At 47.6% G+C, this 24578-nt stretch overlaps 1 protein-coding gene across 1 annotated transcript in view; it reads left to right on the top strand.

The window, feature by feature from the left end:
• LOC140392612 (uncharacterized) overlaps positions 1-24578 on the top strand; it is a 518519-nt gene that overhangs the window by 48632 nt on the left and 445309 nt on the right. Inside the window, exon 4 of the mRNA XM_072478033.1 lies at positions 17322-17426. Within this exon, the coding sequence (XP_072334134.1) occupies positions 17322-17426 (105 nt within the window). The remainder of the gene's footprint in view (positions 1-17321; positions 17427-24578) is intronic.

The raw sequence follows: 24578 nt of genomic DNA, 5'->3' as shown, positions 1-24578 counted from the left end.
ACTTGTTACTAAGGTGAACGACCACAGGGGATCCCTGTACTGACTGCTTCCTCCCAGCCCCTCTCACTGTCAACCATCTATCTTTATTCTTCGGAGTAACTACACCCCTGAAGCTTCTATCTATAACCACCTCTGCCTCCCAAATGATTCGCAGTTCATCCAGCTCCAGCTCCAGTTCCCTAATGCGGTTTCTGAGGAGCTGGAGATGGGTGCACTTCTCACAGATGAAATCAGCAGGGACACTGACGGCATCCCTCACCTCAAACATTCTGCAGGAGGAATATTGCACTTTCTTCCCTGCCATCCCCTCTAGATAAAAAAGAAAGAAAGAAAGAGCTTACCTGTTATTCACTCTACCCCTGAGGTTAAAGGAGGTGGAAGGGTGGGGACACTACAAGTGTAGTGTCTAGGGTTTAGAAACTGCCCAACTTAAATACAGGTAAAAATAAAACACTTAACCAGCAACCACTTCGCCCCACACGAAAACAGCAATCAGCTGTTATGGGCCTGCGCAAACAATCTAAATCTTTACTACTTTACTACTTACCCAACAGTCACTCTGTCCTCACTCCGACTGGATTCAGCTGGAAACCCCCTACAGTAAGTTTTTAAACAGCTCCTCCACAAACCACCTTTAAGTTACGGTGACCACTATGTACGTATGTAGATTTTCCCCGCAACAGCCAATCAGCAGCTCCACTCTACTGCCCTCTGCTGGATGCTTGCCTTCATTTGAACAGATAGGGTCTCTTGCACAGGTACACCTTCAAGTTACGGTGACCACAATGCACGTATGCAAATTTCCCCTGCAACAGCCAATCAGCAGCTCCGCTCTACTGCCCTCTGCTGGATGCTTGCCTTCATTTGAACAGCTAGGGTCTCTTGCACAGGTACACCTTCAAGTTACGGTGACCACAATGCACGTATGCAAATTTCCCCCGCAACAGCCAATCAGCCGCTCTGCTCTCCTGCCCTCTGCTGGATGCTTGCCTTCACTTGAACAGCTAGGGTTTCTTGCACAGGTACACCTTCAAGTAAATCTCACTATGGGTCAGGTATCTCTCACTGCAGGACAGGTACCTCTCACTGTGAGTCAGGTATCTCTCACTGTGGGTCAGGTACCTCTCACTGTGGGTCAGGTAGCTCTCATTGTGGGTCAGGTACCTCTCACTGTGGGTCAGGTATCTCTCATTGTGGGACAGGGATCTCTCACTGTGGGTCAGGTATCTCTCACTGTGAGTCAGGTATCTCTCACTGTGGGACAGGGATCTCTCACTGTGGGTCAGGGATCTCTCACTGGAAGGGGAGTCTTCCAGGATGCACAACCGTGATGGTAAATGCTGTTCAAGCTCCAAAACCTGCGGTTTGAGCTCCTCCAACTGATGATGGGCTGCACCTGTCTCAGTCTAGGACACAGGAAGCAGCCCGGAGTTTCCACATGACACCGAACTGTGAGGAGGATGCAGAGATTCTTCAGCGGGAGTTGGACAGGCTGAGTGAGTGGCCATATGCATGGCCGATGCAGTATAACATGGATAAATGTGTGGTTATCTGCTTCAGGAGCAAAAATAAGAAGGCAGATTATTATTTGAATGGGAGTAAATGGAGAGAGGTGGATACTCAGTGAGACCTTGGTGTCCTCATGCATCAGTTGCTGAAAGTAAGCGCGCAGGTACAGCAGACAGTAAAGGCAGCAAATGGTATGTTGGCCTTCATAGCGAGAGGATTTTAACATGGAAATAGGTATGTTTTACTACAATTGTATAGAGCATTGCTGAGGCCATACCTGGAGTATTGTGTGCAGTTTTCTGAGGAAGGATGATCTTGCTATGGAGGGAGTGCAGCGAAGGTTTTACCTGGCTGATTCCTGGGATGGCAGAACTGTCATATGAGGAGAGACTAATTCGGTTAGGATTATATTCATTGGAGTTTAGAAGAGTGAGGGAGGATCTCATAGAAACGTATGAAATTCTACCAGGATTAGACAGGGTAGATTCAGAAAGAATGTTCCCGATGGTGGGGAGGTCCAGAACTAGGAGTCATAGTTTGAGGACAAGGGGGTAAACCTTTTAGGACTGAGATGAGGAGAAATTTCTTCATCCAGAGAGTGGTGAATCTGTGGAATTCACTACTACAAAAAGTGGTTGAGGCAAAACCTTGTGTAATTCCAAGAAGGAATTAGATATAGCTCTTGGGGCAAAAGGGATCAAAGGCTATGGGGGGAAGGTGGGATCAGCGTATTGAACCTGATGATAAGCCATGATCATAATGAATGGCGGAGCAGGTTCGAAGGGCCGAATGGCCTTCTCCTGCTTCTATTTCTATGTGTGTTTCTATGTATGAATGTGCATTCAATGAGATAGAGGTGCCCTGTCATGCATTCTATTTTTTAAATAAATTTAGAGTACCCAATTAATTTTTTTCAATTAAGGGGCAATTTAGCATGGCCAATCCACCTAACCTGCACATCTTTGGGTTGTGGGGGCGAAACCCACGCAAACATGGGGAGAATGTGCAAACTCCAGACGGACAGTGACCCAGAGCCGGGATCGAACCTGGGACCTCAGTGCCGTGAGGCAGCAGTGCTAACCACTGCGCCACCGTGCTGCCCCTGTCATGCATTCTAGACTACTAAATAAACTTACCAGAAATACATTTCAGACTTGTTTACTTCTTCTGGTCACGTTCCAGTTTGGTTAAATTAAATATTTACCCGCCATATACCCCTGCCATCCCTCATTGTGACGTGGCTCCCTCCATCTGTGCATTTACTCTGATGTCATTTTCTCAAATTTCCTTGGAATTTGCTTACTCTGATTTGCTGATTCTGCAGCTCTGAAATGAGAACTTTCTTGTGCTGCTCTGAGGTATTGCTACCAGATAATAATAATCTTTGTTGTCACAAGTAGGCTTACATTAACACTGCAATGAAGTTACTGTGAAAAGCCCCTAGTCGCCACATTCCGGCGCCTGTTCGGGTACACAGAGGGAGAATTCAGAATGTCCAATTCACCTACCAAGCACGTCTTTCGGGACTTGTGGGAGGAAACCGGAGCACCTGGAGGAAACCCACGCAAACACAGGGAGAACATGCAGACTCCACACAGACAGTGAGCCAAGCCGCAAATTGAACCTGGGAGCTGGAGCTGTGACGCAACGGTGCTAACCACTGTGCTACCATGCTGCCCACATTTGGGCCACATTTGAATTATTTGTGGGGAATGTTTGGCACTCGTGTTTCACAGTTGATTGGCGTACAGCAAGGGTTAAAGAAAGTGCAGTGAGGATAACCATCAAGGTTTCAGTGATGAAGAGAAAGTTGTTTTAGATCGTGAGCTGGTTTGGGGATCCAACCCATAACTGTGAGTTTAGTCCATTCCATCCCTAACCGAGCAGTGCTATATTTTGGTTCTAACCCATGCGGAGGGGGATAGATAGAGTGGACGTTCAGAGACTATTTCCTCGGGTGGATGTAGCTGTTACAAGGGGGCATAACTATAAGATTCAGGGTGGGAGATATAGGAGGGATGTCCGAGGTAGGTTCTTTACTCAGAGAGTGGTTACGGTGTGGAATGGACTGCCTGCTGTGATAGTGGAGTCGGGCACTTTAGGAACTTCCAAGCGGTTATTGGATAGGCACATGGAGCACACCAGAATGACAGGGGGTGGGATCGCTTGATCTTGGTTTCGGACAATACTTGGCACAACATCGAGGGCCGAAGGGCCTGTTCTGTGCTGTAATGTTCTAATATGTTCTATTGCTGACCCAGCAGAGCTATATAGTCTCCAGTTCTAACCCCATTCCATCACCGCCCCAGCAACCTTTGATGTTGAAACTGACCATTAATAGCAAATAGCAAAGTGTTCAATTTCCCAGCACTGACACATGCCACCTCGGAGAACATAGCGTTCATCCAGAAACCACTTTAAAAACAGAGAAGAAATACCACTGCGGGACACAAGGCCCCCTCACATTCCAGACTTTGCGCCTTACCGATTAGCATTCACTACAGCACCAGGCCTCATCACAACACTGCAGTAATAACAATGGAAAATGTCACTTTATCAGTGAGCAAAGCAACCTGTAGCCACTCTGTAATTCATTAATGCTGTAGCATAAAGAATTTGTAGGAACACACGTCAGAGATGTCTCAGAACACAGAATGTGGAGGTGTGGAATTTCAAGCACCCCTGATTCTCCTTTTGTGTATTTCAGTGTCCTTAGCAGATTTGCAAACACATATGTTTCCTGTCAATCTCCATCTGGGAAACTGATTTCCCAAACATTTCTATCATTAAAATTGCAGAGTGGATTCAAACCAACGCAGAGAAACCAAAGTAAATTCCTTAATTTGCAGCTGCCGTTGCATGAACCTTTAAAAAGATATATTTTACTGTTTTATTTGGTGCTGAAAAGTTAATGGGGGACTCAAATGCCAAAAGAAAAGTGAATCCACGATGGAGAAAGAGCAAACTCCTTTCATCCCTCTCAAACTGTAACCCTGAGAGGGATGGGTGAATCTAATCGCTGCTGTTGCTGAGCTGGGGAAACGTACACAATGTGTTTTCACACAGGTACCTTGGTGGAGGCCAAGAGCAAATTGCTGGGTTTCCCCCCCCTTCAACCACAAGACCTTCTGTAACTCAGTGTATGTATGGACTAGTGAACCACACAAACCCCAAGATCATCCCAGACTTCAGCCTGTGCCAATCTGAGGCCAAGACAGAATTGGCTTTTACAGTGCCCTTGGGCGTGGGTAACCACATAAACCATACAGACGCCCTGTGCCATGTAACGACTGCTGGAAAGCGCATGGATGACAAGTGAGGACAGGCAGGTTTGTTGCACTCACCAAAGCAACAGGAGCCCAGCGGTTGTGGGACCACACGAGTATCCTAGAATGGGTTTAAGTACCCATCATGGCAAGTTATGGTATTGGTGATTTGCAGACTATTAGGAGGACTGAGTGCTTGAGGTTGAGATGCCAGGGGGGGGGGTTCCTGGATTGTGCTGCTGCACTAGCCAACGCCTCAGGGAGAAGGTAGGGTGGATTCAGAACAACAGAATAGAGAGTGTGAAAAGGAAACAAATTCTCGTCAAATCTCTCTCTTAAACAGTCTAATGCTGGTATAGTCCCGATCTCCTTACTGCTTCGAGCCCAAGCTGCACTCGATGCCACATTATATTAAGCCCACTGCAGTAAATCTGTCCAGCTGTATTGAACCCAAGGGTACAATTCATTAAACTAGCCATAAATCCAATTGATTACAGTCACATACCAGAGCACGCAAATGCCCCACAGCCCTGCTGAGTGACATCCTCTGACAATAAAGGTACCTCTGTTCCTGCATATTTTGCACTCTGGGCAAACACTTCTGACATTCAGTGCTGCAGCCAAGCAAGTGGGAAAATAAATTTTAAATGGCAGATTAATCCTAATCATATATCAGGGGAAATCCCTTAGATCGTAGTCTCTAGCCCAGGCCATGACCTCCCTCTATCTGTTATCACTTTTCTCTGGATATCAAGGCCTCACTAACTCGTCTTTGTCCTGTCTCCCCAGGTCAGTGTAGCTCTGCCATTTGAGACATGTGCTGCTCGTGATAACACCACTGTTGCATAACATATAAAATCAAATCAGTATGAGGACAATTCTCAACATTGCCAAATCAACCTGGAGTTTGCTTAAGGTTAGGTGGATTGGCCAAGATAAATTGCCCTTAGTGTTGGGTGGGGTTACTGGGTTATGGGGATAGAATGGAGGTGTTGACCTTGGGTAGGGTGCTCTTTCCAAGAGCTGGTGCAGACTCGATGGGCCGAATGGCCTCCTTCTGCACTGTAAATTCTATGAAAACACACTGCCCTTCACAGACATTGCCTCTGTCAGCTGTGGCTCTTGTCAATAGCACGGTCACATTCTGAGACAGAAGATCGAAGGTTCAAGAACTGCTCCAAAGTCTTAAGTACATGATCCAGCTCACTCAGTGCTGTACCGAGAGAGTGCTACACCTTTGGAGGAATTATATTTTGGATGAAATGTTAAATCTGCCCTCTCAGGTGGATGTAAAAGATTCAATAGTACCATTTTGAAGAAGGGATTCCTCCTCAGTGTCCTGACAATTATTTATCCCTCAGCCAACATCTTATTATTTGGTCATTTGGACCTTTGAAGTATAGTCCCTGTCATAATGTAAGAAAAGCAAGAATCATTTTGTACACAGTAGCTCCCATAATCAGCAATGAGATGATGGCTGCATGATCTGTTTATAGTTATGTTGATTTAGAAATAAACATTGGCCAGGACAATGGAGAGGACACCCCTGCTCTACTTTAAATAATGCTGCAGATGGTTTATTGGGTCTGTGAGGGCAGACAAAACCTCAGATGAAGATCTCACCTGAATGATGGCACCTCTAACAATGCAGCACTCCCTCAGTACCGGATCAGATAATGTGCTCAAATCTGTTGAATGTGACTTTAACCCACAACCTTCTGACTCAGAGGAGAGAATGCTGCCCATTGAGCTGAAACCAGGAGGGTTTACTGTGTCCCTTTGTTGTTGAAGTTTTTAGTTATTATCCTTAAGGACTTCAACAGTGAATGTATGCATAGACCTCAGATGCTAAATCTGTTGTTTTCTAAACCACGTTGCAGTGACCTTTAACCCACAGCCAGTGTTTGATACAGACAATAGTTGGCTCCAGAGTTGTGGATGGCGAATGGCTATTTGTTTGTTGCGTGATTGATGAGAGTTCTCCTGTTTGCGGAATGTCAGATCAGCAAATACCAGAAAGAGGACGTTGAGATTCGTACATTAAATAATGTTTCATTCTTTCACGTTTGGTGCATGAAGTGTTTCGGTTTGAATTTTACGGACATGTCTTTCATTTTCATTAGCTGGGTGGGTAGCAGGTTCTCTGTGGCAGGGGAAGGGCAGGGAAAAGGGCAGGCAGGGTTAAGGATAGCGGACAAAGGTTTCCATCATGATTATACATATCCGTACACAGCACAAGAGACGTGTTCACTTGCCTATAGCAGATACTGATCTGTAAGCTTTCTATTCTATATTACAGTTGTGTAGAGCAGTACAAGCAGTAACATTGGGTTTGAACAGCTGTATGGGTAGCAGAACCCTGCTGGTGCTGTCAGATGTTTTGAAGGGCTTTGGATGACGCGCTAACTTGTCTGTTTTCTCCATATAAACTATCTGACCAGTTGACCATTTTTGTTTCAGGTTTCTGGCATCTGCAGTGTTTTGCTTCTTGAAGAGCAGGGATGGGGAATATTAACCCATCTCAAAATATGTTTGGTGAGACACATTCCCTCCCCTGTGCTTGTGCCTATGATGAGGCCCAGTTTAATTTTCCAATATGTTTTAATCAAGTGGCCCAGTCAGCTTGAGCTCTGCTGGGGCCTTCTTTTGCAAGGGGACCTCTGGGACTATGAGATTCACAGCTACAATAAGCACAGCGACATTAGTAACTGGAGGAGCCTATTCAGCCTCTCAAGTCTAGACCACCATTCATTTACACTTTTATTTGCTCCGAATCCCTGGATGCTTCAGCCAATAAAATGTTATCCCAGTCTTGATAACACCAATTTTCCCAAATCCATAATAATAATCTTTATTATTGTCACAACTAGGCTAACATCAACAATGCAATGAAGTTACTGTGAAAAGCCCCTTGTCCCCACATTCCAGCGCCTGTTCGGATACACTGAGGGAGAATTCAGAATGCCCAATTCACCTAACAGCACGTCTTTCGGGACTTGCGGGAGGAAACCGGAGCACCCGGAGGAAACCCACGCAGATACGGGGAGAACGTGCAGATTCCGCACAGACAGTGACCCAAGCTGGGAATCAAACCTATTGCCGCCACACCCTTTTAACTGCCCTTTGTGTGAACAAAGTGCTTCCTGATTTTGTTCCTGAATGGCATACCTCTGATTTTAAGATTACATTCCCTATATCTTGAATCTCTTCTGAAAATAAATAGTTTTCCCTACTTCTCCAATGGAATTCTTATGACATTTTACACCTTTCTACCTTCTTTCCTCAAAGGAATACTTGTCAAACCTATGCAATTTACTTTTAAATTTAAAACGGTTGAAGCATTGTTAGGCTCTGCTCTTTTGTCGACATGTCTGAGCAGGACTATGGCTGGGATTTAGCCCCGCCTCCCCATGGCGGATTATCTGGCGGTGGAGGTAGCCCACCACTGGCATGGCTGGCGAGTCATGGAAAATACCATTGCCTTGTCTTGTTGCTAACCAATGATGGGCCGCCTCCACCACTGGAAAACCGAGGGGGAGTCTGGTAAATCTTGGCCTAAATTTGTGCTTGTGTGCACGTGCGCATGTATACGCATTTGTGTGTGTGCATTTATTTGTGAGTCTGTGTGTCTATTTATGTGTGTGCTTATATCCCTGTGATGAACGGTTACTGCCTTATCATCATGTAAGGTGATGTCCCCTTTAAGACCAGGCTTGGAACCCTGGGGACTCCGCCTCTGGCTCCGTCCATCTGGGAGCCATACATAAAGGCCTGCCTCATGGTCTGTATAGCAGTCAGCTCTCGTCCAAATCTGTAGCATAGTTATTAGCCTAATAAAGCCTTCTTTACAGTTTAATCTCTAAGCATCATTATTGAGGGTACCTCAATTTATTAGGCTAAACTAGATTCAGGATGGACGCAGGCCTAAAACCAGAGAAGCTCAATCTGGAAGCACGAACGCCGGAGGCAAAGGAAATTTTAAAATACTGGCTGCGGTGCTTCGAGGCCTACCTGGACTCTGCAGAGACTCCCATCCTGGGGCCACGCAAGCTGCGTCTACTTCACGCCCGGGTGAGTCACAGAATCTCCGTCACGCTCGAAAAGGCGACGATTTATGAGGAAGCGATTGAGTTGCTCCGCAAGCGGTTTGTCAAACCCATCAATGAGGTGCACGCCCGGCATCTGCTCTCTACCTGCCGGCAGCGCTCGGGGGAATCGCTCGACCAGTTTGTTGAGAAACTCACCGTGCTGGCCAGGGACTGTGACCATCAGAATGTGACAGGGGAAGTCCATATGAACCTGCACATCAGAGATTCTTTCGTGTCCGGCATCCGCTCGACCTACATCCGGCAGCGACTGCTCGAAAACGGGGCAAAAGACCTCCAGGAGACGCTAACGCTCGCCTCCTCGCTGGAGGTGGCCCGACATAACTTGGGTACGTACCCCGCGGACTCTGCCAGCCCCCCCCGGACTTCCCCAGACTCGCCCGTATTACAGGCCTGCGCCACGTGGCGACCCGCTCACCATGGGGGCACACCTTGCTACTTCTGCGGGCAGGGCCAGCACCCACGCCCACGCTGCCCAGCCCGCTCCGCGATCTGCAGCGACTGCGGGAACAAAGGGCACTTTGCGAGGGTCTGCCTGGCCAGACCCAGGGGCCAGAGAAACAAAGAATAGCCGGCCCAAAAATCAGGCTCTCAGGCCCGCAGGCCTCGCAATGCTGCTGCGCACCGACCCGACACGTCCTCTTCTGACGCGCCATCAGCCTCGTGCGAATCATGGGAGCGGCCATCTGGTCGGTGGCCATCTTCTCGACCCGACACGTGCGACCAACGGCAGCGGCCATTTTACGACTCCGACTACCCGCGACTGGGTGCGATCACCCTCGATCAAACTCGGCCAAAACACCTGCAGAACTCCATGATGCAGGTCCAGGTCAATGGGCACGACACTGCATGCCTCTTCAACTCCGGGAGCACGGAGAGCTTTATCCACCCTGAAACAGTAAGGCGCTGCTCCCTACGCACCCATCCCACATCCCAAACCATAGCCCTCGCATCTGGGTCCCACTTGGTACAAATCACGGGGTACTGTATTGCGGATCTCTCGATCCAGGGTGCCAAATACACCCGTTTCAAATTTTATATCCTCCATCACCTCTGTGCCCCCTGCTGCTCAGACTGGATTTCCAGTGCAGCCACCGATGCCTGACACTGAAGTTCGGCGGACCCTTGCCCCCCCTCACGGTGTGCTGCCTTGTGACACTGAAAGTCGCACCCCCTCGCTATTCGCTAACCTCACTCCCGACTGTAAGCCCGTCGCTACCAGGAGCCGGCGCTACAGTGCCCAAGATATGGCTTTCATCAAGTCAGAGGTCCAGCGTTTACTGGGAGAGGGGGTCATCGAGGCTAGCAACAGCCCTTGGAGAGCGCAAGTGGTGGTAGTCCAGTCCGGGGAGAGAAGAAACGGATGGTCGTGGATTATAGCCAGACCATAAACCGATTCACGCAGCTTGATGCGTACCCCCTTCCTCGCATCGCGGAAATGGTAAATCGGATCGCCCAATACCGAGTCTTTTCCACGGTCGACCTCAAATCTGCCTACCACCAGCTCCCCATCCGACCAAAAGACCGCCTCTATACTGCCTTCGAAGCAGCCGGCTGGCTCTTCCACTTCCTCAGGGTCCCCTTTGGTGTCACAAATGGGGTCTCCGTCTTTCAAAGGGCGATGGACCAAATGGTGGACCAGTACGGTTTGCGGGCTACATACCCGTACTTGGACAATGTCACCATCTGCGGCCATGATCAGCAGGACCATGACGCTAACCTCAAAAAGTTCCTCCAGACCCGAGCCCTTAACCTGACCTATAACGAGGGCAAATGCGTTTTCCACACCACCCGGCTGGCCATCCTCGGCTATGTCGTGGAAGACGGGGTCCTAGGTCCCGACCCCGACCGCATGCGCCCCCTTGAGGAACTCCCTCTCCCCCGCAGCCTCAAGGCCCTCAAACGGTGCTTGGGGCTTTTCTCCTATTACGCCCAGTGGGTCCCCAAGTATGCGGACAAAGCCCGCCCACTCCTAAAGACCACCACTTTTCCCCTCTCGGCTGAGGCTCAATTGGCCTTCAACCGCATCAAGGCCGACATCATCAAGGCCGCCATGCACGCGGTGGACGAAACCATCCCTTTCCAGGTAGAGAGCGATGCATCAGACATCGCCCTGGCTGCTACCCTCAATCAAGGAGGCAGACCAGTAGCGTTCTTCTCCCGAACCCTCACCGCCTCCGAGATTCGACACTCTGCAGTCGAAAAGGAGGCACAAGCCATTGTGGAGGCTGTGTGGCGCTGGAGACACTACCTAGCCGGTAGGAGGTTTACCCTCGTCACCGACCAACGGTCGGTCGCCTATATGTTCGATAACACGCAACGGGGCAAAATAAAAAACGATAAAATTTTGAGGTGGAGGATCGAACTCTCCACCTACTCGTACGATATCAAGTATCGTCCAGAGGAGCTCAACAAGCCCCCAGATGCCCCACATGCGCCAACGCGCAGGAGGACCGCCTGCAAGCCATCCACAATGACCTCTGCCACCCGGGGGTTGCCCGGCTCGTCCATTTCATCAAGTCCCGCAACCTACCTTACTCAACCAAGGAGGTCAAGGCCATGGTCAGGGCCTGCCAGGTCTGTGTGGAGTGCAAACCGCACTTCTATCGGCCAGACAAGGTTCGGCTCGTGAAGGCCTCGGGCTCCTTTGAGCGACTGAGCGTGGACTTCAAGGGGCCCCTCCCGTCCACCAACCGTTATGCCTATTTCCTCACCATGATCGATGAGTTCTCCCGTTTCCCATTCGCCATTCCCTGCACCGACATGACCTCAGCCACGGTGATTAAGGCACTGCACAGCATCTTCACCCTGTTCGGTTTCCCTGCTTATATCCATGAGCGATGAACTGCGTCAGTATCTGCTCAGCAAAGGCATTGCCTCGAGCAGAACGACCCCCTAGTTGAAAAGGTCCGACTGCTCCACGCCAACCCCAGTTACGCCTACGTGGAGTACTCCGACGGCAGGCAAGATACGGTTTCCCTCCGGGATCTGGCACCCGCTGGATCCTCCACCACAGACGCCCCTTCTCGCGCCGCTCCCCTGCAGGACCCGTCGCCCCCTACAACACACCCCCTTCCGGCCCTACCACCCGTTGGTGAGCTCCTACCGTGCGCCCCCCCTTGCACCCCCCCTTTACACACCCCGTCGGCGACGGCTCCGCTACCCCCGGCCCTGCCTAGTTCCTCTGCCCCGACCCGGACCGAAGCTCCGACCGCTGTGCTCCCGGATGTGCCCTCAACCGGGACGTCCGTGCCCGCCGCACCACTGCCCGAACTGAGGAGATCGAGGTGGACGATCCGGCCGCCGAGACGGATAGACCTATGATGGCACTTCACCCCCGCCAGATTCCTTTTTAAACAGGGGGTGAATGTGATGAACGGTTACTGCCTTATCACCATGTAAGGTGATGTCCCCTTTAAGACCAGGCTTGGAACCCTGGGGACTCCGCCTCTGGCTCCGCCCATCTGGGAGCCATACATAAAGGCCTGCCTCATGGTCTGTATAGCAGTCAGCTCTCGTCCAAATCTGTAGCATAGTTATTAGCCTAATAAAGCCTTCTTTACAGTTTAATCTCTAAGCATCATTATTGAGGGTACCTCAATCCCACCATTGTACAAGGCATATGGTGAGCCTATGCAATATACCTGTCCAGTTGAAATATGCAGGGCAAATGAGCGACCTTAATGTGCGGTATAAAAATTGATTTATTTCTACTTGGAGGCTTGGTTGCCACATGAAGATGGCAACTGACTGATTACCGTCTGCTTCAGATAACAGCGTGACTGCCATCTCATTCAGGAATGTGTCTTGTATATTGACATGCCTTTGAAATTTGGGCCAATTCTTTCCAGCCGGACAATGATTGATAATGAGCTGCATGCTACCTGTCTTGATGAGAAAGTTGAGTACCCACCTAGTCATGCCATCATTGGAACACGATTTGGGAGAACTTTCCGACTCCATGCTGCCAGAAGAGGCCTCACCTGCCTGGAGCTCAAAGTTATAAAATTATCCCTTGCCTTTATTAGAGAGCAGGCTAAAAATACCAATGAAAATGCAACAGGTTGCTGTGAAGTTTAGAAACCTTATTAATGTAGTCCTAATGCAGATCGAGGAGACCTTGGCTTTGATCCCTGGTCTGAGTTGGATGATGTCAGTTCAGGAAGATGGAGGGATATTACTGTTGGAACCAGAATGGGATAATGCAAAGGCAGTTTTACTCTGTATCTGACTCATACTGACTCTACATCTGTCCTGGGAGTATTTCATGGGACAGTGTAGAGGGAGCATTATGCTGTCCAACCCATGCTATATCTCTGCACAAAGTGTTTGATAGAACAGTGTAGAGGAAATTTAAGTCTGTATCTAACCTGTGCTGCACTTGCGGCGAGAGAGCTTGGTGGTACAATATGGTCGAAGCATTATCCTGTATCTAACCTGTAATTGCCCTGGGAGGTGATGGGATGATTATACTCCTTTGGCTCAGAGGTGCAGTTATTACCCTCAAGTAACATTCTCCCCGTGTCTGCATGGATTTCACCCCCACCACCCAAAGATCTACAGGTTAGGTAGATTGTCCATTCTAAATTGCCCCTTAATTGGGGAAAAAAATAATTGGGTACTCTAAATTTCCAAAAACAAGTTATTACCGTCAAGTTAAAACCAACTGTCGTGTAAAAGTAGAGTTCAACTTCTGTTCTCTTTGTAGAAATAACGTCTTGGCCTTAATGTTTTCTAAGCCAGAGGTTTGGAGTAGCCTTTGACAGTATATAATTTTACTATGCCTTACCATGTGCTGCTATTTCAATTGAAATTGTATGTTTTATTGGAAAGCAAGACTCCTCCAGAAACTGCGCCAAACACAGCCAAGTGATTGACATTATAGTTTGGAGACAGAGAAGGTCAGCAGCTAAGAACAGCCAAAGTTCCACCAAATGATTTACTGACGGTGATTCAATCAGATGAATGCAGTGAGGGCACAAGAGTTCTGAAGCGAGAAAAATCTGAGCAGGCTTTGATATGATGAGAGATGTTTTGGCCAACACAGATTGGTCTGTAATTAGAAACATACTGTTTAGATATAATTTTTTTCCCACTAAAATGGCAGGTAGGAAGGTGCTTGAGGAAGATTATCCAAAGCTACTCTTGTACTCCTGGGCAAATGTATGACTAAGATTATCGTCCGATAGGTGACCCCTCTCTTTCACTTTAAGCCTCCAACACTATGGTAGCCAGCCTGACTAACTTTTCATAGAACATACAGTGCAGAAAGAGGCCACTCGGCCCATCGAGTCTGCACCGACCCACTTAAGCCCTCACCCACCCTATCCCGGTAACCCACTAACCCCTCCTAACCTTTTTTGGTCACTAAGGGCAATTTATCATGGCCAATCCATCTAACCTGCACGTCTTTGGACTGTGGGAGGAAACCGGAGCACCCGGAGGAAACTCACGCAGACACGGGGAGAACGTGCAGAGTCCGCACAGACAGTGACCCAGCAGGGAATCAAACCTGGGACCCTGGCGCTGTGAAGCCACAGTGCTAATCACTTGTGCTACCGTGCTGCCCAGTTCTTCCTAGTTGCAGTTCCACCTGTTCCCCATAGAGATACATACCGCACAGGGGAGGCCATTTAGCCCATTGTTCCAGTGGCAGCACTTTAAAAGAGCTCTCAAATTAGTCCCATTCCACTGCTCTTGCCTCATAGCCCTGTGATAATTTTCCTTTTCTAGTTATATCCCAGTTACCATTTGAAAGTTACCAGCAAGTCTCCTTCCACTATTCTTTCAGGCAGCGCATTCCATATCCCACCAACCGGAGGAAACCCACGCAGACACGGGGAGAACATGCAAACTCCACACAGTCACTCAGGTCTGGAATCAAACCTAGATCCCTGGCACTGTGAAACCATCGTGCCACTGTGCCACCTTGTGTCTTCTGGTTATTGACACTTCCACCAGTGTAAACTGTGTTTCTTCCTCACTACATCCTTTCTGTGTTCAAATCAAGACTCACTCCCACACAAGCGTATACTTTCCCAGGGTTTCATGATTTCTGAGCTCCTCATCTGCGTCATTCTTCCTTTTAACATCTACAGTCTGTAAGCTTACAAAAGCGAAGCTTGGTGCAGCCAACTGGTACTTGAGAACAGATGTATGGAGGACATTGCCACCTCCCTCCATGTTTGCATTGTCTCTAAGATTGTTAGAGAATTGATGCTGTTTCTTCAGAACTTACGGCATTTCAAGCTCAATGGGGTCAGCAGGCCCAAGGCTTGTCATATTCTGAAGAACCAATTATAACACAGCTCCCTTTCTACCTTTACTCTCACTTTGGCAATGTAAGAACCCACCATATGTTTCAAAGTATTACCTCATTCAATTAGCTGGACTTCATTTTTAACACGAATAACTTCCATAAATTGTGCTTTTTCAAGGCTAAGCCAACACAGACAGTTTGGTGGTCTACAATTATCATATAAAAGACTGCCTGACTGGAATCTCCATTACTAGCTGAGTTTTGCTAACAGTCTCACTTTTTCTTTATAATACCCCTGTGGAGCACCTTAAGATGTTTTATTATGGTCAAGGTGCTATATGAATATGAGGCGTTTCTTTGTAAAACTGAGAGTTAAAAAAAAAAAAATTTAGAGTACCCAATTCATTTTTTCCAATTCAGGGGCAATTTACCATGGCCAATCGACCTATCCTGCACATCTTTGGGTTGTGGGGGCGAAGCCTGCGCAAACACGGGGAGAATGTGCAAACTCCACACGGAGATGGGATTGAACCTCGGACCTTGGCGCCGTGAGGCAGCAATGCTAGCCATTGCGCCACCATGCTGCCCCAAAACTTAAAGTTAATCTAAAGATGAACCATTTCCTTACAAGATGTTATTACATCCTCCTGCACAGCCTTCCCCATCTGCTGGAAATGCAAACTTCTGGGGAGACAAAAAAAAGAGATTAATGAAAACCCTGTGACCAATTTCAGGAAAAACCTGAGGAAATGTTTCCCCAATTCACTAAATCAATTGAGCAGATGCCAAAAGGTACATGGTTAACCTCACCGAATCACTGGGCAAATATAAGTAACTGATAAACAATTCCAATTCCTTCTTTCCTCAGAAACTTCTCAACGTACCATAAAACCTGATATGTCATTTACTTTATCTTTTCTATTCTTTCCAACCTTGATAATGTCCTGAACTATGGTGTTGGATTATGGGTTTTAGTGATTAGCCCTGGTGGTGCATTGTGGGCCTTGACCACTTGGGTCGCATTGGATTATAGCTCATTACACTTGAGGAATATTGTGCATTTGCTCCTTCACCCAAGTTACTCAGTGAGTGAACGTCTGTTGAAAAAAGCTAAAAGCTGCAATTTGTCTGGTGTTGCAGTTACAAGGAGCCATGTGTAGCAATAGATATTTAAATGGTTGTTAACTGCATATCTGGTCTAGAGTTGGATGAGGGGGAAACTAGTCTGCATGGTGAATGGAGGTGGACAAGAAAGGAAACTAACAGAAGTCAAGGCTGAGGTGAAGGGGCGATGAGAGAGTTCTGTCAGGTGGTGATGCACTATCAATTACGACGAGACGAGAGTAGAGAGTAATCGAGGCTTTATTATACAGAGATGTGTGGCCTCCTACAGCTGCCGCCAAAATGGCTGCAGCTCAGTGAGCACACACGTTTATACTCCGCCAGCAGGCAGGGATCTACCCCCGTACCTGTCGTACAGGAGCCTTACCGTATTACTTCTCATGTACGTCATATATACAAACAGTAGTGACTACCACAACAAGAAAGGAAACTAACAGAACATAGAACATACAGTGCAGGAGGCCATTCGGCCCATCGAGTCTGCACCGACCCACTTAAGCCCTCACTTCCACCCTATCCTCGTAACCCAATGACCCCTCCTAACCTTTTTGGACACTAAGGGCAATTTATCATGGCCAATCCACCTAACCGGCACGTCTTTGGACTGTGGGAGGAAACCGGAGCACCCGGAGGAAACCCACGCACACACGGGGAGAACGTGCAGACTCCGCACAGTGACCCAGCGGGGAATCGAACCTGGGACCCTGGCGCTGTGAAGCCACAGTGCTATCCACTTGTGCTTCCGTGCTGCCTCAAGGCTGAGGTGAAGAGGCGATGAGAGAGTTCTGTCAGGTGGAAGATAGCAAGCTCAGACACCAGGGTCAATTTGGAATGCAGCTGGGGAGGGGTTAAAGAGGAGATGAAGCAGGGTGACAACAGAGTGTGATAAAGCATTGCGGAGAGAAACTGATCTTGAATTTGTGACCAAAGCATGGAAACTGTAATGGAAATGTACAGGTAATTGACAGAAACCAAGCTGCTTTGCTCAACTCCATGCAAAATGCTGTTGTTCACATTAACTGTTTTATGCCTAATGGGAGGTCTCTCTGTGTCTTACAGCTATTTGTAGTTATGGAGTGTGCTTTAATGGTGGCAAGTGCATTGAGGGGATGTCACAGCTGTGTCACTGCCCAGAGGGATTCCAAGGACCCCGTTGTCAGTACGGTGAGTAGCCATTTAACGTGCCTGTTCCATTTCACGTGTGGGATTTGTACCTTTGTTGTAACAATTTTATGTTGCCAGGGCTCAGGGAGTATGGGGAAGAGGGAGAATTTGCTGAACACTGCAACTCAGAATTTTAAACTAAGGTGAAAACTTTGAACCACTCCCCATCCACCGTAAGAGATGGATAGTATTCCATGCAGTTACTTGATTGTTTCAATCAACTCAGTAATCTTCATCGCTGGGTTGTGAGCTGTTAGTCATTGGTATATAAAAATAGGAACGGAACTCAGCCATTTAGACTGTCTAGCCTGTCCCATCATTCATTTAGATTGAGGGTGACTTGTGTCTTAACTCCATTTGCCTGCCTTGGTTTTGTAACCCTGAGCAAAAATCTTTCAAATTCAGCTACTTTTTGAAAATTCCAGCTGACCCCCAGCCTCAACAGTTTGTTCAAAGGGCCATGGGGTTGGGACCCAGTGCAGGCAGGAATTGTGGTCCCCGAGGTCATCTTCAGGGCTCAACACCCCGGGACAGTTTTGAAATTTAAAATTTAAAAAAGCTGGAAGGGGAATGGAACAGGAAACACAGTTGCTGCCGATTAAAGGCCCTTAAGGGGTCTAGCCGTTTGACATTGCAACTTTCGATGTTTTTCGGGCGAACCTGAACAGCTGTCAGATTTACTTGGGGAGGGGTGTTGTTATTTATTCAGATGCACAGGGTCAACTAATGCTGGGTCCTAACCTTGTCTGCCTTGGCCACTTTCCGCCACGTTCGACCAGGTGAGCTGCCCGCTCTCATCGGCAAGGCAAAGGCAGTCCCCAACGTGGCTGTGACCTGACCTTGTCACTGGTGCCAGGCAGGCAGCTCACACTTCATGGAGGCAGGTAGCACCGCTAATTGGACACTGAGCTCACCTAGTCAACTGGACTACTTGCATTTTAAAATTGTGTTGCTTTTGCCAGGCAGCTGAAGTGCAGGGTTGGGACCCGGAATCCATCCAGGTGTCAGGATCCCGAGCCTGCATTGAAAAATCAATCCAGAGCATGGAGGGCCCAGATTCGATCCAGGGCCTCTGCTGAACCTGAACATCCATAGGACATAACAACTATCTACAGAGCCACAGGAATAACCTGCTGATTCTTTGCCAAAAGACTTTATAGTCATAACCGCTATCCTATCACCCCTAGTCATTTCAAACAGCCTATATAACTGGCCTGTATTCAGTCCCTCCATCTGTTAAAAACTTTACCTATACCCTTGCCAAGTCCAGCATCATCCAAGCCGGATGAGTCCAGCCCAGGAGAAGGTCTGTTCAGCCTACAGTGAGTCACCCACTGTTGCCATGGCACTGCTTGCCCTGGGAATGAAGTAGCCCCAGTATAACATTAACACCATTGCCCCCTAAGCAGAAACAATTTCCTTTAGTCAGTGAAACAAAAGAGGAGTGATTAACACCGCCCCCTCCCCACCCCCCAAGGACTGCAGCCATTTCCTGAGAATTAAACCCCAACCGTGCAGCAGAATTCAAAAAGAACTCAGTAGTGGTCAGCAGACCAGTCTTTCCTGGAGAAGTAACAATAGGATTTGGTGCAACAGTAAAGCTAATGTCAGTATAAGGGACACTAAATCAACCGGTAACGTTAGACGTACTGTAACTAAACTAACATAAGGCAAGATATTTAAATTGGCCACTAACATAAGGTAGACTATAACTAAACCAATCATTAATGTAATGCACATTAAATCTTACATATTTGGAGTGTGTTGTCAGTGACTCACTTGACACCACATTCAACCTGCCACCATGGCTGGCCCACTATCGAATCAATAGCATTATCTCCCTTTCCCTAAAAGATCTTTTTTCGTGTGACTTATTCTGCAATTTGCAGCCTTGTAACCTGATTGAAATCCGTTTTTTGTCGTAAGCTGTTAACTAGCATTGAGCAGTATCCCCTTGACTAATTCTGTAATGGTTTAGAGTGCTGACTGCTGCTTGTCGAGCCTTTGGCAAGTTTATTGCATTAACAGTCAATGTAAGTCTCCCATAGGGGGCTGGATTCTCCAGAATTGGGACTATGTCCCCACGCCAGTGTAAAAACACTGGAGTTTTACTCTGGAGATACATTAAAAATATTAGCAGCTATTCTCCTATCTTGAAGGGGCTGGCAGGGCCCCGGAGTGCTTCTCGCAGCTTCAGCTGCGGTTACGGGCCCCCGCACTTCCGGTTCCGAATCCACACATATGAACGGCGGAGGCCTTAAGCGGCTGCGCCGAAAGTGATGGCGGACTCAGCCGGTGGACCTGGATGAGAAAAGAAGGGGCTGTTTAGCACAGGGCTAAATCGCTGGCTTTGAAAGCAGACCAAGGCAGGCCAGCAGCACGGTTCAATTCCCGTAACAGCCTCCCCGAACAGGCACCGGAATGTGGCGACTAGGGGCTTTTTACAGTAACTTAATTGAAGCCTACTTGTGATAATAAACGATTTTCATTTCATTTCATTTTCAATGATCGGCCCCGCGCCGCTACATATTACACCCCTGATCACTGCCCTGGCCGCCCATAAGGCCCCCCCCCCTCCCCGGTACTTGATCCCCCTGCCCCCCACCAGGGCGGCCACGGACTGAGTCCGCAGCCGCCACCCGAGGTTCCCGACGGCCAATACGTGGTTAGAATGCGGTTTCGGCGCTGGGCTTCGGACAGTCCAGCCCAGTGTCGTTTCTGATCTAGCTAAAATATGAGCAGCACGAAGGAGGTGATTGCCCCAGAGATGAGAGCTTTTATTGTTTTTTATTCCTTGTCGGAATGTGACCATTGCTGGCAAGGCTGGCACTTATTGCCCATCTCTCATTGCCCAGCTGAAGTGGTGAAACCAATTACAACTGAGTGGCTTGTAGGGCCACTATTTTTTCATTCATTTACGGGATGTGGGCATCACTGGCGAGACCAGTATTTGTTGCCCATCCTTGTTGCCCTTGAGAAGATGGTGGTGAACTGTCTTCTTGAACCACTGCAGTCCAGTTCAGTTTCTGGCCAATGGATGTTGGGGGAGTCAGCAATGGTAATGCCATTGAATTTCAAAGGGTGATGGTTAGATCCTTTCTTGTTGAAGATGGTCATTGCCTGGCACTTGTGTGGTGTGAATGTTACATAGAACATAGAACATAGAACAGTACAGCACAGAACAGGCCCTTCGGCCCTCGATGTTGTGCCGAGCATTGTCCGAAACCAAGATCAAGCTGTCCCATCCCCTGTCATTCTGGTGTGCTCCATGTGCCTATCCAATAACTGCTTGAAAGTTCCTAAAGTGTCCGACTCCACTATCACAGCAGGCAGTCCATTCCACATCCTAACCACTCTCTGAGTAAAGAACCTACCTCGGCCATCCCTCCTATATCTCCCACCCCGAACCTTATAGTTATGCCCCCTTGTAACAGCCAAATGTCAACATTTCTAGATGGTTTGGCATTTCTGGTGCTGGGGAATGAGAAACAGAAAGAGTTGAAGGCTCCTTTAAGCCCTGAGGGGTTTTGATCTGATAGCTTCATGGTCACTTTTATTGACTTTTATTTCCAGATTTTTTTGCAAACTTATATAGAATGAAAATATACAGCAAAGTAACAGGGTATATACCACCCAACCAGTCCATGCTGATGTTTATGCTCTATTCAAGTCTCCTCTCTCTATTCCCTTCTCCCTTAAATGCTTGCCTAGCCTCAGTTTAAATGTATACCCAGTATTTGTCTCACCCACTCCCTGTGGTATTGATGCACTATCAATTACGACGAGACGAGAGTAGAGAGTAATCGAGGCTTTATTATACAGAGATGTGTGGCCTCCTACAGCTGCTGCCGAAATGGCTGCAGTTAGGAGAGCACACACATTTATACTCCGCCCAGCAGGCAGGGATCTACCCACGTACCTGTAGTACAGGGGCCTTACCGTAATAACCTCGTATGCAGTGCAGTATATACAATATAATACAACAGTGGTGACTACTACAGGTAGCCAGTTCCCCATTCTCACCACCTGTGAAGCAGTTTCTTTTGCTTTCCATTTGATTTCTTGGTGGACTCCAGTATTACATATATTACGGTGCATGCTGGACTTCATGATATCACCTGACCTGGGGGTCGCAGGTCAGATGGCACACGTAAATATATATTGTAATAAGGCTGCAGAGAGCTTGGAATTGTGTGTTTATGTTCTGTTCTTAATAAAGCTATTTTACAATAAATGATATTGGTCATCCTGCAAAATAAAAACAGGACAGTGGCTATTTTATATTGCTGTTGTCTAACTGCTTGCCCCACGGTGCACAAAAGCTGTTCTTGTGTGTACACTATTAAAAGCTTTCAGAATTTTAAAGAACTTAATTCAGCCACTCCTCGGTCTTCTCTTTTCACGAGAAAAGCGAACCCGCTATTCATCCTCTCCTGAAAGATACTACCTCACAATCCTGGGATCGTCACGTAAATCTTTCTTGCCCTTCCTCTCCAGTACTTCAATATTTTTTCGAGAATATGGCAGCCAGAATTGTACACAGAAGCCATACCCAAGTGTGGCCGACAGGAGATTTGATGCAAGTTTAATATAACTTCTCTACTGTATTGAACTGAATTCAAATTCTCAAACTACCCTGGTGAGTTTTGAACTCCGCTGTCTTGATTATTGTTTTCACTAACATGACCCCTACACTGCTGTATGAGTACCTTAGTTAGGCCACACTTGGAGTATAGTGTTCAATTCTGGTCGCCACACTACCAGAAGGATGTGGAGGCTTTAGAGAGGGTGCAGAAGAGATTTACCAGAATGTTGCCTGGTATGGAGGGCATTAGCTATGAGGAGCGGTTGAATAAACTCGGTTTGTTCTCACTGGAACGAAGGAGGTTGAGGGGCGACCTGATAGAGGTCTACAAAATTATGAGGGGCATAGACAGAGTGGATAGTCAGAGGCTTTTCCCCGGGGTAGAGGGGTCAATTACTAGGGGGCATAGGTTTAAGGTGAGAGGGGCAAGGTTTAGAGTAGATGTACGAGGCAAGTTTTTTACGCAGAGGGTAGTGGGTGCCTGGAACTCGCTACCGGAGGAGGTGGTGGAAGCAGGGACGATAGTGACATTTAAGGGGCATCTTGACAAATACATGAATAGGATGGGAATAGAGGGATACGGACCCAGGAAATGTAGAAGATTGTAGTTTAGTCGGGCAGCATGGTCGGCACGGGCTTGGAGGGCCGAAGGGCCTGTTCCTGTGCTGTACATTTCTTTGTTCTTTGTTCTTTGTACCCCAGCAAAGTTGTGAACCTGAAATTCATACTCAAGGTATGCCATATCTTTATTTCCAATACGTAGTGAATGTATCCCTGAATATCAAAATTATCGACCAATCTGAAAATACCACAGTCCTCCTCTTTGAACTTGTTGCCTTTTGCTTCAAGCTGTTGTGCATGGTAAAGCAAATGTTTGGGTGGGGGTGGGGGGGATAATCATGCTGCAAATTAACAGGTTAGTGTTCAAGGGGCTAAGTAAGAATTTGCTTCAATAGTTCCAAATGAAAGGGCTTGACTATGGACTTGTAAGCCTTGACATTATGTCCTTCGCAAGAGGAATGCCCCGCAGCCCAGTGTGATGTGATTAAACCACTTTGATTTCTCCAGTGTAAATGCTCCAAGTTCAAAGGCTAATTTGTATTTTTAGGAGAAGGAAGTCTCACTCCTTTTCTTGTGAGATGCCTCTGACTGGAGGAAATGCTTGACCTCTCAGCTGGGGAATAATACCTGAATTAGAAATAAAGAATTGGCATATCCTGGGTCTGAAGATCAACTTTGCCGGAGTACCCTACAGCAGTGTAGGGGCCATGTTAATGGAAATAATAATCAAAACAGCGGAGATCAAATCTCACCAGGGTAGTTTGAGAATTTGAATTCAGTTCGATGCAGCAGAGACGTTTATTCCTAGTTCCCTTCTTCCTTCCTCTCTTGCTCACGTTTCTCAGATTGGAGAGTCGATGATCTATGCCTGCTACCCAGGCCTTCTAAACAATTACTTTTCCACCGTTAGTCTAACTGGCTTCCGCATTCCGCCCTGTGTAACCATGACTCGTTCAAAACTCTCATCCTATGATTCTATGATTGTGTTCAAAACCTCAGGGGGTGGGGGTGGGGGGGATTATTATATCTTTCTGTGATGGGCAATCTGAGTGGTGTCCAAACCAACATTAACCAATTCACACTATATTTATGGAGCCTTTAGTTAGCCTCAAACCACGAACTCAGCCACTTGCGCTCACGTGCACGGATTGGTGAGACTGCAGCATTGGCCTCTGTGCAGTGACATCATTGCAGCCCGTCAACAAGTAAACAGAAGTGGGAAGCGACAAGGGGAACAAAAATCTGAATTGGGTTCTCAGAATTCAGGAACACTCGGCATTTGTGCACGTTCAGTTCACTGTCCCCAGCCATGGTTTTTTTGTATTTTCACCTACATCTGGAATGTTTGAGAAATTTGAACCGCTCTGTTTTCTTATTGCCGATGTGACTCGGGCATTATATCAAGAAAGCTCAGACTCGTGCTTTGGAGTCCCCTTTCTTACAGCTCTGCTTGAAGCCCCTTGCTCCCTGTGGCTATATAATTAACTTACAGGCAGGCCTCAACAGCTATGTCCTGAACTCTGGTATATCCAGCTGTCTTTCATTATCTCCACCGAACAGACGGCAGAGAGCCCCAGCACCCTCCATTGTGTAGATTCACTGACTCAAACTCAAAGCCAAGGGTCTGCCATTCCTTCAGGCCATTTCTCATGAGGCATCTGTTCAAGAATGAAGCAGCACAGAAGGCGACCATTCGGCCCTTTCTGCCTGTGCCGGTTCTTTGAAAGAGTTTAAGAGTTTTCCAATTAGTCCTCCCCCCCCCCCCCCCGCCCTCTTTCCTGCAATTCTTTCCTTTTCAAGTATACACTCAATAGCCTTTTGAAAGTCATTATTTAATCTGCTTCCCCATTACCCTTTCAGGGAGCGCAATCCCGATCCGACCAACTCGCTGTGTAAAAACGACAAAAAAATCTCCTCACCTCTTCCAGGTTCTTTTGTCAAATATCTTAAATCGCCTCCTGTTGCCAGCCCTCTGGCTGGCGCAGTGTTAAAATCAAGTCTCACCC

Source organism: Scyliorhinus torazame, chromosome 16, assembly GCF_047496885.1.
Source record: "Scyliorhinus torazame isolate Kashiwa2021f chromosome 16, sScyTor2.1, whole genome shotgun sequence".
Lineage (NCBI taxonomy): Eukaryota > Metazoa > Chordata > Chondrichthyes > Carcharhiniformes > Scyliorhinidae > Scyliorhinus > Scyliorhinus torazame.
The sequence above is the reverse complement of the archived record's forward strand: the minus strand, read 5'-3'. Positions and strand labels throughout refer to the sequence as shown.